Source organism: Equus asinus, chromosome 20 (assembly GCF_041296235.1).
Source record: "Equus asinus isolate D_3611 breed Donkey chromosome 20, EquAss-T2T_v2, whole genome shotgun sequence".
NCBI classification, from domain to species: Eukaryota; Metazoa; Chordata; class Mammalia; order Perissodactyla; family Equidae; genus Equus; species Equus asinus.
Window position 1 is genome coordinate 13,945,322 of NC_091809.1, and position 15,867 is coordinate 13,961,188.

Sequence of the window (15,867 nt, forward strand, 5' to 3'; positions counted from 1 at the left end):
AGGCCCAGTGAGAGGCTGGGAGCCCGGCCACCTGTTCCAGGGGCGCCGCCTTGGTCCTGGGGTGTCAGAGCCACGCAGCGAGCCGCTCACGGCCTCCCCTTGCCCCTAACCGGCCACGTGACTCCAGGCCACCCCAAGTTCTCTCTGAGCCTCAGTTTCCCCAGCTGTCCCATGGGGCAGGGACAGCGTCACGCCAGGCTGGACGCCCTTCCGGGCGGGAACAGAGCAGGCAGAGGCCCTGTGGCCGGGGTCCCAGGTCACAGGAACGAGGCAGGGTCGCTCGCCTGCCCCCGAGGGGCCATCCCCAGCCTCCCGCCTCACTGTGGCCGTCACAGCCCGGGTGCCCGCCGCGCAGGGGCCGCTCTGCAGGCACGGGTGACCACGGCCCTGGCACAGATGGGGAAACTGAGGCACGGGGCCGAGACGGGCCCTGAGGAGCGGGAATGGGACCCAAGTGTGGGGCCCCTCAGCTCGTCCACTGAGCTCCCGGCCCCTGGGCCCGCCTCTGCCTGGCCGCCCGTCACCCCCCACCCGACCCCGTGCTCCACCCTCGTCCCCACGGCGCTTGTTCCCCAAAGTGGCCAGAGGGCGCCCGGAGCCCCCGAGTCCGACCCGCCACCTCCGCCCGCAGCCCTCCAGACTCCCCTCCCTGGGCCGGAAGCCAAGTCCTTCCCGCGGCCCCCCAGACCCCGCACGACCTGCCCCGTCCCCTCCCCGCCCTCCCTCCTCCCTCTCTCCCCCTCCTCCCTCTGCTCCAGCCACACGGCCTCCTCGCTGTTCCTCCAGACACCAGGCCCATCCTGCCCCAGGGCCTTTGCACACACTGTGCCTCTGCCTGGAGCACCTTCCCCAGATCTGCGCACGCTGGTTCCTTCCCCCCAGGCCTCCCGGACGAGCCGTCCCTCGGCTCCCGTCTCGGTTCCCGACGGCCCTTATCACGAGGCGACACTGACTGCATGTTCCCCGTGTGTCCCCGCCCCCCCCCCGGCTGTGCACCCCACGAGGCCCGGGCTTTTGCCCGTCTTCCTCACAGTGACGTCCTCAGGACCCAGAAGCGCGCCTGGCACACAGCAAGGGCTCAATCAGTGTTCCCCGCGTGCTCCCAGCCCCCGCTGCGTCTCCACTCGCTTCTCCCTCAGCAGCCCCAGGACACAGGCGCATTGTACTGGGGGGGAAACTGAGGCCAGAGAGAGAAGGCACCAGCCGGCGGCGGCGGGAAGCAGAGCGGGCTGCGCACGGCCACGGGGAAGATCAGAGGGTTGGCAAACAACATCGACGGCAATAATAGTAACGGGGATGAAGGGGCGCAGAACGGGGGTCGGGGTGTGCGAGGCTCCCTCCGCGGGGGCGTGGCCCGAGGGGACACCGGCCCCGGGCCGCTTTAAGAGCCTGGCGCCGCCGGGCCCGCCCCTCCTTATGTAAGCGCCCTTGCGTAACTGCTTACATAAGGCCTGTCGGCCGGCAGCAACCTGTCCCGGCTGTCGGCTGCCCGGGCGGGAGGGCCAGGCCACCCCGGAGTCCCCTCCTCAGGGGGGTGACGTGGACGGCTTCCCGTCTGCAGGTGGACAGGGGGCCGCTCCCATGGCCCTGAAGGAGAAACTGAGGCCCAGAGAGGGCGAGCGAGCAGCCTGAAGCTGCACAGCCTCCAGAGGAAGGGAGGGCGGAGGCGCAGAGCAGGCTGGGCGGCCTCCCTCTTCGCTCCTCCCTCTGGCAAACGGGGCTACAATCGGGGACCCCGCTCCGCGGGGCCTGGTATGCAGCTGGCGCTCAATAAATGCAGCCGTAAACGCCACCCGGGGCCCTGCTCCCCAACACTTTTAATTCTCTTCCCGGGCTTAATGCCTGCCAGCAGGCGCTGCTGTTGCCTCGTGCTCCGTGAAGGGAAACTGAGGCAGAGAAGGGTGACAAACTGCCCGTCCACACAGCCAGGGAACGCCCAGGCCGCAGGGGCTGCGTGACCGCACCACGGGCACAGCAAGAGCGCCGACTGTGTACCAAACCCCAGCCCAGAGACTATTCCACCTGCCCCACGGCTCCTGGGGGTGGGCACAAGGAGCCCCAGATGCAGATGGGGAAACCGAGGCACACAGAGGAGAAGGTTACGTCCAGGCTTAAACCCGGGTCCTACTGTGCCCGCACAGTCTCCTCCCCCAGGTGGGCCTCCCAGCCCCGGGGGCCACCCGGCCCACCATGTGGGGGTCGGGGGTGGGAGGGGTGGGGGGGGTCTGGATATGGCACCTCCCCCCCCACTTCCGGGAGGGCTGGGGCTTGGGAGGGGGCGGCCCCTCACCTCCTTTCTCCCTGGGCGCTGGCCCTTTAAGGCAGCTTGCAGCCAGGGCTTGTCCCCGGGTGACCCCAAGGCCGGGGCGTGGCGGGGAACAAGGGGCCCATTCAGCTGCCGCTGCCGCCTCCGGGCAGCCCCCGGGGGCCTGGGGGTGGGGAGGAGCCGGCCCAGGCAGGAGGGGGGGACCCGGAGAGACACAGAGACAGACACAGAGACAGAGACAGACAGGAAGGGACACCCTCGGCCGCCCCTCCCCCACCCCGGGCTCCCCCAGGTCAAAGGTTAGAGGCTGATTCACCCCGACTCAGGCTGCAGCCCCCAACAGTGCTCCTTGATCCAGCTGAACCTGGTGCCCGCTCTCCAGCACCAAAGTCCTCTAGGCCCCAAGAGGGGGACCTGGGACATCTAGGGAGGTCGCTGACACCCCCCAAACAGCCCCTTCTCCAGGAGCCCCTGGGGGCCCTCGCATCTCCCAGAGACAGGTTCGAATCCTGCCCCTGCCCCTTAGCTGTGTGACCTTGGGCCAGCGGCTTTACCTCTCTGGGCCTCAATTTCCCCACCTGTTAAATGCAGTTGGTGATCACGGCGACCTCGGTGGGATGGAGGCGGAAGGCAACGGGTGCCCATCACCCCTGGTTTTGACCAAGCGTTTGACGTGGGGAGCCCTCCACCCTCCCGCCCATAAACGCCCCCGAGAGCCAGAACACACCGGACAGCCCGTCTCCTGCCAGGTGGCACTGTCGCCGGTTACGACCACCACCTTCGCCAGAGGACCTACTAAGCGCGCTCGGCGTGGGGCTGGGCGCGCCGGGAGACACAGTGGGGGCCACATCCCCCCAGATGCAGACGTCCCGCTACGTCCCCCCAGGGCCGCCACCAGCCTGGGGGAGCCCGAGAAACTTGAACCCGCACGCAGGCCTCTCTTCCAGAATCTTCTGCCCCGTCCCCTGGCGTCTGAGGACAGGCTCACTCGACTGGACCCTGAACTTCCGGGGAGTTCTGGAACCTGCCCCCAGAATGTTCTAGAACCCACCTCGCGGGATTCTGGAGCTTGTCCTTCAAGAAGCAAAACCCGAGCGTAGATGACTCAGGAAGCTCGGAAACCCCGGGACCTGCCGCTCCGGGGCCGTCGAGACGCGCTGGGGGGGCTTCTAAAGCGGGGGGGCCCGCGTTGGGGGTCCCCGACCCGCCTCCTGGGCGGCTGTCACCCCGCTTCAGAGAGTCCCAAGGCTTCCCTGAGCCCAGCAGCTCTCGACCAGCCCTGCTCCCAGGGGACGCTGGGTGACGTCTGGGGGCGTCTGTGGGTGTTACACTGGGGGGGCTCCTGGCATTGAGTGGGTGCCGCTCAGCCCCCCACAGCGCCCGGGATGGCCCCCCAGAGGTGACCCAGCCCCAATGTCACAGTGCGGGCGGGGGGGCGGGGAACGCCGTCTTTCTATCTTCAAAGGCCCCAAGGTGACTCCTGCCTCGGAATCTTCTAGAACTCAGGGGCCCTGGAGCCGGGTGGCGCCGAGCACGTGGCCGCTGGGAATGGACACGCAAGCGCGAAGCTCACGCCTGATTTCAAAGACTTCAGACCCAAAAAGAAAAATGCAAATGTCTCAGTGACTTTTCCAGGTGGATTTCGGGCCAAAAGGACCACCTTTCGGACGTCCAGGTGGAACACGGTCAGCTGTGAAAATTCACGCCCCTGCTGTGGCCCCTTTGAGTGTCGATACCAAAAAAGCGCTCAATAATCCTGCAGCTACCGGACCGGGCTGCCAGGAGAATTCTAGAACCTTCTGGACGGTCAAGAAACAGAACCGGCCAGAGGAAGGGCCCTCGCTGGGCAGCCCCGGCCAATGCCCTGCGCCTCTCTGGGCCTCAGTTTCCCCATCTGGACAAGACATCCGGCGACCCCTCCCTGGGCGCTCGGCAGCCCTGACCATCTGTGACTCCCGCCCACACGCGGCCGGAGGGACAGGGGCCGGCCTAGCAGCTGGCGGCCGGCGTGCGGGGGGGCCGGAGGTGTCCCGAGCTGCCCTCGGCCTCCCCTCGGTGCCCCGGGCGCGGGGCCAGGGCGGCAACTGCAGCCCCACCGCGCCGGGGTGGCCGCCACAGGTGCAAGGCCGCGCACCCGCCTCCGCGGGCTCCTGGGGGGCGGCCCTCCCTCGCCGGCCGCCCCGGGACCCTCCGCAGCCCTGCGCCCCGCCACGCGCTCCGAGGTCCCCTTCTCGTGGACACGATGTCAGGCCCACTCCGCGCACGCCCCCTGCCCCCTCTGCGCGGGAGAAACGGGAGCACAGAGACGGCGTGAACCTGCCCAAGGGTGCCCAGCGGGCCAGAGGGCAGACCTGGGACCAGAACGACGGCAAGGACGAGGACGACGGCCGCGATAGTAACACCTGTCCTTACGCCACCGTCACTGGGGTTATTTCCATGAGTTACTTACTTGTCATTTCGTTACACGCATAGGACACGTCACTATTTATTATTATTATTAACAACGACGACTTATTGTGGGAAAATATATGTAACATAACATTGACCATTTTAACCATTTTTAAGTGCCCCTTTCTGGGGCAAGAAGCCGCCTTGCAGCGCTCCCGCCGTGCCAGGCCCTCCTTGACGGGGAGGGAAACTGAGGCCCCGCCGACTTCACCTGCCGAAGGCCACATGGAGCCGCGGCCTGCGCCCCGACCTCCGGCCCCGCTCCACGCAGCTCCCCTCGTGGGCTCGCCCACCTGTCAGTCCCTCGGGGCCGCTGACCACGAGCCCAGAGTCCTCGGCTGTCGCTATAAATACCCCGGCCGCTGGCGTCGGGCCCTCGGGCCGCGCGGCCACCTTCCCCGCCCTGACGGACAGCTGTCCACCTGGCCGCCAGGACACCTGGAGCGGGGCGGGGGGGGGGAGCGTCCCACGGTCGCTGGCCTGCGTCACGGGGGCCCCTGCGCGTTCGCTGGGGGCGCAGAGCAGCACCGAGGTCTCCCCGTTGCCTCCTGGGGCTGGGGGCCAGGAAGGGCCTGAGCATCAATTGAGCGCCTCCTGTATGCTCTCAGGGGATCACCGACTCCCATCCTCAATGAGGCAGACACGGCTCTGAGTCTCGCCATGTACAGATGGGGAAACTGAGGCTCAGAGAGGGGGGCGCACCTCGCACGGCCGGGAGCGAGCACAGACGCACAGGGTGTCCGTTAGGCAGATAAACACACGCCCTCCCCCCTGTGCCGCCCGCCTTAGTCTCCCCGGCCGGGAGGAAGATGAAGGTGGCGGAGGCGGTGGCTCGGGGTCCAGCGTGCCCCTCTCTGTGGCCTGCAAGGCCCTCCCTTGCCACCCTCGGCTCCTCACAGTCCCAGACCAGAGAGGGCAGCGCTCTGCCCTACGTCACACAGCAAGTGAGGGACAGCACAGCAGCTGACACGGGTCCCCTCACTCCAGCCTCAGGGCCCTCCTCCCACCACCTGAGCTCAGGGTCCACTTTATGGGGACCCTGGGCCCCAGGCTCGGCCCAGCCGGCCCTTCAACACAGTTCACGGCTCTCCATTCACCTGTTCCCTCTGCCTTCAGGGCCTATGCATCTACCATCGGCACAACCAGGAGGGTGGGCTCCATTCCACGATCTTAAAACCGATTCTTAGTTATTTTTCCTTCAGGGTCTCAGGAACTCAAGATCCCTGGGTTCGAATTCCGCTCTGTCTCCTGGGAGCTGTGTGACCTCAGGCAAGTGGCTGACCCTCTCTGGGCCTCTGTTAGCTCATCGGAAACAGGAGAAGGTGGCAGGCCCTCCCTCCCCGGGGATGCAGACGTGGTTGGGCCCCACCCGTGTCCTCCGTTTCCAGGGTCTCTGTCCTGATTCCCGCTCCTCGTTCCTACGGGGGCACCGGGGACCCCCGTCTCTCCCGCCCCCCCCCCGGGCCCCCGGCCGCCTCTGCAGCAGCTGCCGCTCCCAGGCCGGGCCTGCCCGCAGCGCCACCCGGGCGGTTGGCACGGCCCCGGGCGGGAGCGGGAGGCCGGCCCCCCGCGTCAGCAGATGGGCACCATCTGGGCCGGCGGCGCGGGCGGCGGGCAGGCTGGCAGCTGCCGGAGCGGGCGCGGGCCTGGCACCCCTCCCCCGCCCTGGCACGGCGCCCGCCCGCGCCTCCGGTTTCTCAGGCCCCGGAGGGGGCGGGGAGGCCTGGCTGGGCCGGCGGCTTCCCTCTCCGGCCCGGTTCCTGCAGGCTCCTTCCAGAAGGCCTGGCCGGCCCTCGCCCCGGAGCCAGACGCCCCCTGCTCCACAGGCTCCCGGCGTTCTGGTCCCAGGGCCTTTGCACGGGCGGTGCCCCCTGCCCCCGAGGGCTCTCACTCCATCCCTCGGGGCTCCCTCGCCTCCTCCAGGCCTCACCTCCAAAGCCACCTCCTCAGGGAGTCCCTCCCCGTCTGGAGCGGCCCCCCCCCAGGCCCCTCCATGCCCCTCCCATGTTCTGTCCTCCTGTCGCTACATCCTTAGTAATTTAACCGTGAACCGTCGGCTTCCCTGTCCCCACTCAGTTGCACACAGCCCCTCCCCACACGTGTGCACTTAGCAGGCAGCCCTGAACGGCCTGAGGTGAGACTCATGTCACCCCTTCACCCCCTCGGCCACCCCTGGGGCACACACTGAGTCCGGCCCCGAGCATGTGCCCTGTGGCCACAGTGGCACCAGATGGGCCCCCGGGGAGCCAACTGCAGCCTCAGGAGGTGCCCTGGGCTCTAAGTGGGCTGGCAGCCCCAGGGCTGAAGGGGACCGTCCCCCGAAATAACCCCGAGGGAGGAGGCCTGGAATTCCCCTGCGGGGCGCGGCCTCGGGGTCCCCCTGACGCCCCCAGAGAGACGGGGACGCCGGCCTCGGCCGAGGACAGGGAACGACCCCCGTGTGTCCAGGTCCCACTGTCTCTCCCCGGCTCTGTCTGTGTCTCTGTGTCTCTCGCCGTCTTCCTGTCACCCCCTCCAGCCCAGGGACCCCAAGGCGGGAGGAGGGAGTGGACGGACGCCTGCCTGGCCAGGAACAGACCAAACTTCGGGCCTGGGACATGGGGCGGGGGGCTGGGGGGGTGTCAGTGACGGAAGCTGCCGACACTCCATCCCACCTCTGCCCTCTCTGGGCTGTGCGACCTCGGGGCGGGGGCAGGCCCTCTCTCTAGGCCTCTGTTTCCTCATCTGTAAAATGGGGACCACAATGATTCCCGCTATGACAACGGAAAAGAGTCGCTTGGCCCTCAGGAAAAAGTGCCCAGCAGAGACGCAGTGCAGCTAGGAGTTGGGGTTTTGCAGCCTAAGTAGGAGTTTTCCATGTGGGAAAGCATTCCAGACAGGGGGAACAGCATGGCAAAGGCCTAGAGGAGGAAACGGTAACCACCACGAGGAAGAAAACGGTGCCTTCACGACCCCAGAGGGCTGTTTGTTGAGCGCATACCGTGAGCACCCAACATCCCCACGAGGCGGCTCTTTTGGAGCCTCCCATTTTACAGACAAGGAAGCGAGGCACAGAGAGGTTCAGCAACTCGCCCGGATTCCCCAGCATCAGGTGGCTCTGTGCCCGACCCTCACTCACAGCCAGCAGAGGCCGCGTCAGCCGGGCTGGTCTAAGCAGGGCTTCCCCTGGGGACACCGAGCCGGCTGCTAGCCGGGGCGGGGCTGCCCAGCGCGGCAGCCGGACGGACGTGGAGGTGACTGGGGAGGTGGCCGCGGGGGAGGGGAGCCCGGAGGTGGCGCTGACGCCGCAGAAAAGCGCGGAGCAATGTTAGCAGCAGCCGACGGGGCTGGAGGGGGACGTGGCAGCCAGGGGACCCGACTTGCATCCTAATGAGTTGGAGCCGCAACCCCGCCCCCACCCCCGGGGGGTTTGCTGGTAACTGGGGGGGGAGGGGCCAGCAGATGGGGCCAAGGTCAAGGACTCAAGGTCAAGATGGGGACACTCTGCCCGATGTCCCTCCCACACCCCAGGAGCCCCCGACCTCATCTAATCCCCATGCCATTGCTGGGAGACGGCCTGCCTGTTACCCCCTTGGACAGAAAAGGAAACCGAGGCACAGAACAGTGATGTGTCGGGTCACAGGTCCCGCAAAGGGCGGCCGACCCCTGGTGTCCCCCGTGTTCTCCCACTGGGGGCACCCCCCTCCCCCAGCCCTCCTCCCTCCGTCTCTGGTCATGCGACCACGCGCGTTCACATGGGGTCTAGCCGGCTGGGTCTGTGACCTGCGGGCGCCCACGTGACCCACCGAGGCAGCCCCGGGGGTGGCACGTGCCCTCTTCTGTGCCCAGCTCCGCCTGGGGGGCTCATGGGGCGTGGGGCGTGTCCTCATTAGGGTCCACATCTGCTTCGGTCCCCACGAAGACAGTCACCGCCGACACCTGCCACGTGGCCGGTCGGCGATCAGCACACCCCATGCGTGAGCCTGGCCAATCCTGGCGGTGCAACCGAGCCGGGGACTCTGGCGGCCTCCACGTGACAGAGGGGGCAACTGAGGCCCGAGTCAGACACAGCCAGGAAGCAGCAGGCGACAGAGCCCTCTGTCCTGCCAGCCAGGCCCTGCCCTCAGCCACCAGCCCGCTGAGCTGGAGGCTGGACCCCACGTCGGGCCTCCACGCTTTCTGCCCGGCCAGCCGCTGAGAGCCTGGAGGCCCCTCATGGCCGCCTCCTCCTCCAGGAAGCTGCCACGATTTCCCCACCCTCACAAACCCCACCAGGATCGACCCTGGGCATAGAGCCCGCAGCCAGCAAACACCCAGCTGGAAAGGCCCGAGAGAGCAGGGATGGCTGAGGACCAGAGAGAGCAGTGACCCAGCCAAAGGCACACAGCACCCCAGCTTCCCACCCACGGCACAAGTGTGTGCCCCATCCGCTTCTGATGGAGGTCTGAGAGTCAATCGACAGTGTCCCAGAGCGACCCCAGCACTCTCCCGGCTTTCCCGGAGCGCTAAGATGGCCCCTCTCCCGTCGCTCTCTCTCCTGCGCCCCGTTCCCAACAAGGCCGTATCGCACCCTTCAGAACTTCTGGGACACGGTCTCATCTCCTGAGACCTCAAGGGCCTGCCACCCCCGTCAGACATCAAGATCAGGGCCTGCCTCTACCTTCAGACCCTCAGGACTCACATGCCTCCCCCGTCAGACTCTCCTTGAACCATCTCTCTTTCCCTCCGACCTTCACATCGCAGGCACCCACCCCCCGCGACTCCAGTGCGGCCCAATTCCTCCCTGGGCCCTTCCCACCGTATCTGGCGATCCCCTTACCCAACGGGGCGGCCACCCCTCTCAGACCTCTCACAGCCCTGCCTCCTCCTCTGACCTCTCACGGCCCTGCCTCCCCCTCTGACCTCTCACGGCCCTGCCTCCCCCGTCGGCCCCGCACGCCCGCTCACCTCGCTCGCGCACGAAGTAGGCCAGGTAGAGGTCGAGCTCCTTGACGGCCACGCCGATGTGGTGCGGCTGCACGCAGAGCACCGGGTGGCCACACTGCGCCGCCTTCACCAGGCGCTCGCCGTCGGTGCTCTCGAGCGGGATGCCCTTGAAGAGGATGACCATGACCAGGTCCAGGCGCCACACCTTGTCGGCCTGGCGCAGGCAGTCGATGCGGCGCATCTTGCCCTTCTGGTCGGGGTTGGAGAGCACGCAGCCCGGGGCCTTCTTGCCCGTGATGGCCAGCACGAAGTCCTCGCGGAACTCGGGCCGGATGTCCTTGCGCAGCTTGGCCAGCAGCCGTGACGCCCACTTCTGCTTGACCTCGGCCTTCTCGCCCAGCAGCTCGTCCTTCACCGCGCGCTCCTCGTCCTTTGACATGCGCTTCTCGTGCTTCTTGAAGTACTTGCGCTTCCGCGCCTGCAGGTTGAACCAGGTGTAGGCAAAGGCGCGCACGTGAGGCAGCAGCGCCTCGATGAACGGGTGGAACTCATCCTGCGGGCGGGAGGGCGGAGGTCAGGGGGCGCGGGGACCCCCCAGGCACAACCCCCAAGCGGGGAGGCCCAGGGGCCGCCGCCCTCCCCCGGAAAACGGAAGGCACCCGGCAGAAGTGCACGGGGGGGGGGGGGGGGGGGGGACGACAGGCTGGAACGCGCTGCCCAGATGGGGAAACTGAGTCCCGGACTGTGTGGGAGGGGCAGCCCAAGGCGTGCGTTCAGGGAGCACCGTCCTGGAGCCTCGAGCAAGCTGAGGACCCACTGCACAGACGGTGTCACGGAGGCTGGGCTGCACGGAGCCACCGTCCGCGAGAACTGGCGTCCGGAAACCCCAGTTGACCAGCACGCTCAAGATGCCCAGCCGGAATGTTCTAGTCTCTGCCACCACGAGCCGGCTCTGCCCCGGGGCGCAAACCTCGCCATCCGTGAGATGCCGAGGACGGTCACCGCGCGCGCCAATAAAACTTTATTCACAAACTCGGACGCGGGCACTGGCCCCCGGGCCGTGGTTTGCGACCTCTAGACGAGAGGCTGGGCTCCAAGGTCTAGAGCAGGCCGAGTACACAGCAGGTGCCCAATGATGGCAGGAGACATCGTGCTCCGAGAGTGGCGCTTGGGGCCCGGCTCTGGGACCCACCATCGGCAGAGGAAACTGAGGCCGGACGGGGGCCGGAGCATGTCCAGCCCGCCCCGTCCCCCCAGACCCGCTCCACATGCGGAAAAACCGAGACCTGGGGGGGCCCTGAGGCCTGGCCAGCGCTGTGACGCCGACACCCCAGCCCTCTGCCTCACTGGTGTCACTGGGCGGCCCCGACACCCCTTTCCCAGATGGGGAAACTGAGGCCCCAGAGGGGCCCCAGTCCCGAGGGGCAGAGCCGGGGCTGGGACCCACAGGCATGTGCCGTGAAAACAGCCGCAGCCCCGGCCACGCCTCGTCCCCTCCGACAGGGGTGCAAAAGCTGTCCCCTTCTCCCCACTTGTCAGCAAGGGAAACTGAGGCAGCAGAAGCTCAGGGACCTGGGGTCTCAGCCTCACGGGCAAGAAGTCCCAGGAGGAAGGACCACCGAGAGGAAAAGCCCCGTCCCCCGCTGTCTGGGTCTCTGAACGGGGTGGGGACAGCTCATGCTGACACGTGAACCCCGCGACGCGCCCAGCTCTCACAAGGCTGCCCTGGGCTCGTTTTACGATTCCTGACATCGGGGTTGTTGCGACGATTACTCCGTTCGCTTACCGTCTTCCGGGGGGGCAGGCAGTACCCCAGGTTCTGCTACTCTTTGCATGATGGGGAAACTGAGGCTCACGGAGGAGCGGGGACCTGGCCCAGGTCCTGCGGGGTCTCGGGGGGCCCGGGTGAGGCTCAGCCCCCAGCACCCCAGCCCGCCACGGCCATCGGGCCCTTTTCTCTCCTGGGAGGGACCCCGCGGCTTGGGGCTGTCGGCTCTTTCTAGATGGAGGTGGCCGGGCCGGTCCCCCCTGCGGGCCCAGGGTGCCTCCCTGCTCTGTGCCCCGGCTCCCTGGGCCACCTCTGGCCTTGGGGTGCACGGGGGGCAGAGGGACGACCCCGGACTTCACCCACGACCGAGCCTCGGAAAACAGCCTCCTGCCCCGGCTGGGCTGGGGGCATGGGCTCGGCTGGTGCCAGCCCTGCTCCCCACGCCAGTGTCCCCCGAAGCGTGAGTCACCGGAACAGCTGGACCTCGGGCCCTTTTCCGCTGAGGCCGAGGGACGATGGAGGTGGCCACCCCAGGCCCCAGTCCCGGGCCCCCTCGGATGTGCCTTTCCCACGTCTGAGCCTCAGAGACGGGCAGCGACTGGCCCAGGGTCGCACAGCCGGGCAGCAGAGCCCAGGGCCCAGCCCATGTGGCTGGAGGAGCCGGGGGGGGACGGAATCGATGGAGACACAGGTCGCTGCCCCCTGCTCCCCGGGGGGACGCCACGGTGGCAGGAGGCCAGAGCAACGGTGTTGACGTTGGGCCGTGGCTGCCACCCAAGGTCTGGCACTCACTGGGGCCGTGATGAGGGGCGGCTGGGGTGTGAGCCAGGGGGCGGGCCTTCCCAGAGTCCTCTCCGGGACCCCTCCCCTCGGGGAGCCCCCACCCCCGCTCTGGGAAGAGGTGCCCGGGAGGCGGGCAGGGGCGGGAGCCCACGTCACCAGTGACCCCAGCTGGTGCCAAAGAAAGGAGGACAAACAGTCTGCAACTGGGTCAGGGACCTGTTGCCCCATCCTCCTCATCCTCCCCTTCAGGTCAGCCCAGGTGACAGGCAGGCCTGTCACTCTTTGTCCCATGGGACCTGCGACAACCAAGGTGCCCTCCTCCCCCCTGGCTGACCAGGAGAAAGGAGCCGGCAAAGGCCAGGCAGATGCTGAGAATCCTCTTGAACTCCTACACATCCCTCAAAGCCCCATCTCCAGTGCTCCTTCCTTCGGGCAGCCTTTCCTGGTCTGCTCAGGGTTCCCGCAGCCCTGGCCTGGGCCACACAAGGTGGGTGGGGGGGGTGTCTCTGAGGCCAGCTCTGTCACCCCCCGTCCCCAATCCCAAGCCAGGGCCATGACACATGCTGCCAGACAGATCCTGCGGGTAAGACCAGGTGACAGTGGCCTCCGTTTTCTCCTTCTGTACGACCCAGGAACCAATCACTGCTCCTCTCTGGGCCTCAGTTTCTCATTCTGTACAGCCCGAGGGGGTGGGGAGGGCTTGTCCGTTGCCCTGGCAACCAGAGAGGCAAGGTCAAGGGAGGGGGAACAAGGCCAGGCCTTTCCCGGAAACCCTGGTTTCCCAGGAACTCGGCCCACTGCAACTCTCAGGCCACAGAGGGCAGCCTTAGCTGGGAGGTAAAGCCTGAGGCCCACGCCCCTGCTGGGCCCCCTGCAGTGGACAACTGTGTCCCTCTCTGGGCCTCCCCGAGGCCCCCCACCCTGACAGTTCAGGACAGGAAACACCAAACTGGACGCTTTCCAGAAAGGGTCCTCTGTCCTTCATTCAGTCAATGATTCCACACACATTACTGAGAATCTATCTTAACCACTTCCTAAGTGCTTGTCCCAAACTCCTACGCATCCTTCAAAGCCCCGGTTCCAATGTCCTTTCCTCCAGATTAAGGGACTCGCCCACAGTCACATGCCTGGCAGAAGGCAGAGCTCATATTCGAACCCAGGACCATCCAGCACCGAGGCCCCTAACCTAGGGGAACTCCCACCCCCAAGCTCAGAGCGCCAGAATTTACGAATGGCTCCTACCTAACCCTTCAAAGGAGAGAGTCATTCAGTAGTTCAGCAAACATCTACTGAGCGCCTACTGTGTGCTAGCCCCAAGCAAGGTGCTGGGGGCCCTCCCCCGGATCCTGCTCTGGAGGAGGGATGGATGTTAAATGAGCCAACAAATATGCAATAAAACGTCAGGTCAAACAAAGTGCTCCAGGGAATTTAAAGGTGTCTGAGGGGGGGCCAGGGAACCCCTCAGGGGCTGTCTACAGCTGGGGGTGATCAGGAAGGGTCTTCTGTAGGGGAGGGAGGGCACTTGCACAAAGACCTGAAAGATGGCAGTTCAGGGCTGGAACTTTCCAGGTGGCGAAAACAGCAAGTGCAAAGGCCCTGGGGCAGGACTGGATGTTGTAGGAGGAACAGTGAGGAGGCCCTTGAGGCTGCAGCAGAGGGAGTGAGGGGGAGAGGGGGAGGAGGGAGGGCAGGTCGGGGTCGAGGCAGGTCGTGCGGGGCCTTGTAGGCCGCAGGGAGGAATCTGGGTAAACTGAGTCCAAAGAGGGAACTCCTCGAGTCTGCACCCTGGACCCCCTCTGTGGCTGGGTGTCCCCGGGGCTGATGGCGGCCGAGGCAGAGGGCCTGGGTGTGGAGAGAGACAGGCAGCACGGCCGGGCCTCTCAGAGGCCGAGCGTTGGCTGAGCTGTAGACTCCACAAAATGGGAACCAACGTCGCACCCACTGTCTGGAGGGAGAAACTGAGGCCCAGAGTCGCGCAGCCAAGCTGGGACCTGCGCCCAGGGCCCTGTGACCGCGGCCTCCTGCCTCCTCGGTCCCCTCACCGGGCCCCCTGCACCCTCACACTCTCTCCGGAGCCCCCCTCAGTCCCGGGCCACCTGCCGCCCCCTCCTCAGCTCGGGGGCTTGTCGTAGCCGAAGCCGCAGCCAGGAGCAACGGCCAACAGCAAGACCCTTGGGGGTCAGGGCGCCAGCTTTTGTGGGGTCACCACTGTCCCCGTCACCTGGGTGAGGGCCTGGCTTATGCAAACAGCAAACAGTGACAGGACGGAGGGAGGGCCAGTTGAAAGACGCCTGTGGATGTTTCACCCAATTATTAGTTTAGCAACAACCATAACAGCAGCTGCACTTATTTGGCACCTACTGTATACCAGGCCTCGTGCTCCGGGGGCGGGTGGCGGGGCGAAGCATCCCAGGAAGGCGCCGGTACGTTCCCCACTTTGCGCTGGGAAAGACTGAGGCTCGGAGAGACTCGGGTCCCTTCTCTCGGCTGCCAGAACCAACCCTCCCCTCCTTCCTGCAGCCGCCATTTATAATCGCCTACTGTGCGCCAGGCCCCCCTCCCCCCCGCCTCCCTGACTCCTCGGGCAGCGCGAGGAGCCCAGGGTTCCCAGGATCTGCCTCGGTGGGGTCCCCAGCAGGGCGCAGCTGAGGCAGTGGGCCTGTGTCAGCAGAGAGAGAGAGGGAGGGAGAGAGAGAGAGAGGGAGAGAGAGAGGGAGGGAGAGAACGCTGACTCGGCCAGAATCCCAGCTCCGTCGTGATTTACAAGGCGCCGGCCCTGGCGCTGGGGCACCTCCACCGCAGAGAAGGGAGGGGCAGAGACACAGAGACATACAGACAGAGACACAGAGACAGAGACAAAGAGACAGAGACACACAGCGAGGCTGTGCCTTTTACAGGAGGGACTCCGAGCCCAGGAGGCCACAGGCAGCGGGGGGCACACGGGGAGCACCCACCTGCCCAGGCCAGGCCAAACAGCCAGGGGGAAAGTGGCCCCACACCCAGGCCCACTCGCCATGCTGTGCCGCCCCGGGCAGGCCCTGGCCCTCTCTGGTCTCGGCCTCTCCTCTTCCAGCTCTGAGGTGCTGGGGGACCCCCCGACCCCGACAGAGCCCCACACCCCAGGCCGAGACCTCGCCACCTTCTGCTCCCCCCTCGCCTGGCCCCATCGGAGGCGCGGAGTGAGGCCAGGGCCCTCTCCCAGCCTCGGTCCCCCTCCCCCCCAGGAGAAAGGGCGGTAAGGAGTGGCGGCCTGGAGAGAGATGAGGGAAGGAATGAAGGAAGAATGAATGAAGGAGGGAGGCGGCCTGGGCCAGGCCCAGCCTGCGGGCCCGGGGAATCCTGGGCGCCCGGGCCAAGAGGGATTTGGCCCCAAACCCGGAATAAGTAACGTGGCGGCGGCGGGCGGGAGCCGGGAGGGAGGGCGGCCAGGGCGGGCGGGCGGGCGGGAGGAGGCGGCCTTCCCGCCGGCAGGATTTATGGAAGTAACGGCTGCTCCACACAGTTCCTCTTAAGAGTAAGAGTGAAAAGAGCTTGAGTCACCAGCGACCCAGGGACCGGGCTCCCAGCATCCTCCAGGGCGGCCGCCACCCCCCTCGGTGGGCAGGGCCGGGGGGCACGGGGCGGGCTGGCACCGAGCGAGCCGTCCCCTCCCCCTTTGGCTGGCTCGGAGAAGGATCCGGGTCGGATCAGCTAAAAG

At 66.8% G+C, this 15,867-nt stretch overlaps 1 protein-coding gene across 6 annotated transcripts in view; it reads right to left on the minus strand.

The window, feature by feature from the left end:
* Nucleotides 1–15,867, minus strand: part of NFIC (nuclear factor I C) — a 54,320-nt gene that overhangs the window by 30,118 nt on the left and 8,335 nt on the right. For all 6 annotated transcript variants that reach the window (XM_070491704.1, XM_070491703.1, XM_044753814.2 and 3 more), the window contains exon 2: nucleotides 9,641–10,172. In XM_070491704.1, the coding sequence (XP_070347805.1) occupies nucleotides 9,641–10,172 (532 nt within the window). The remainder of the gene's footprint in view (nucleotides 1–9,640; nucleotides 10,173–15,867) is intronic.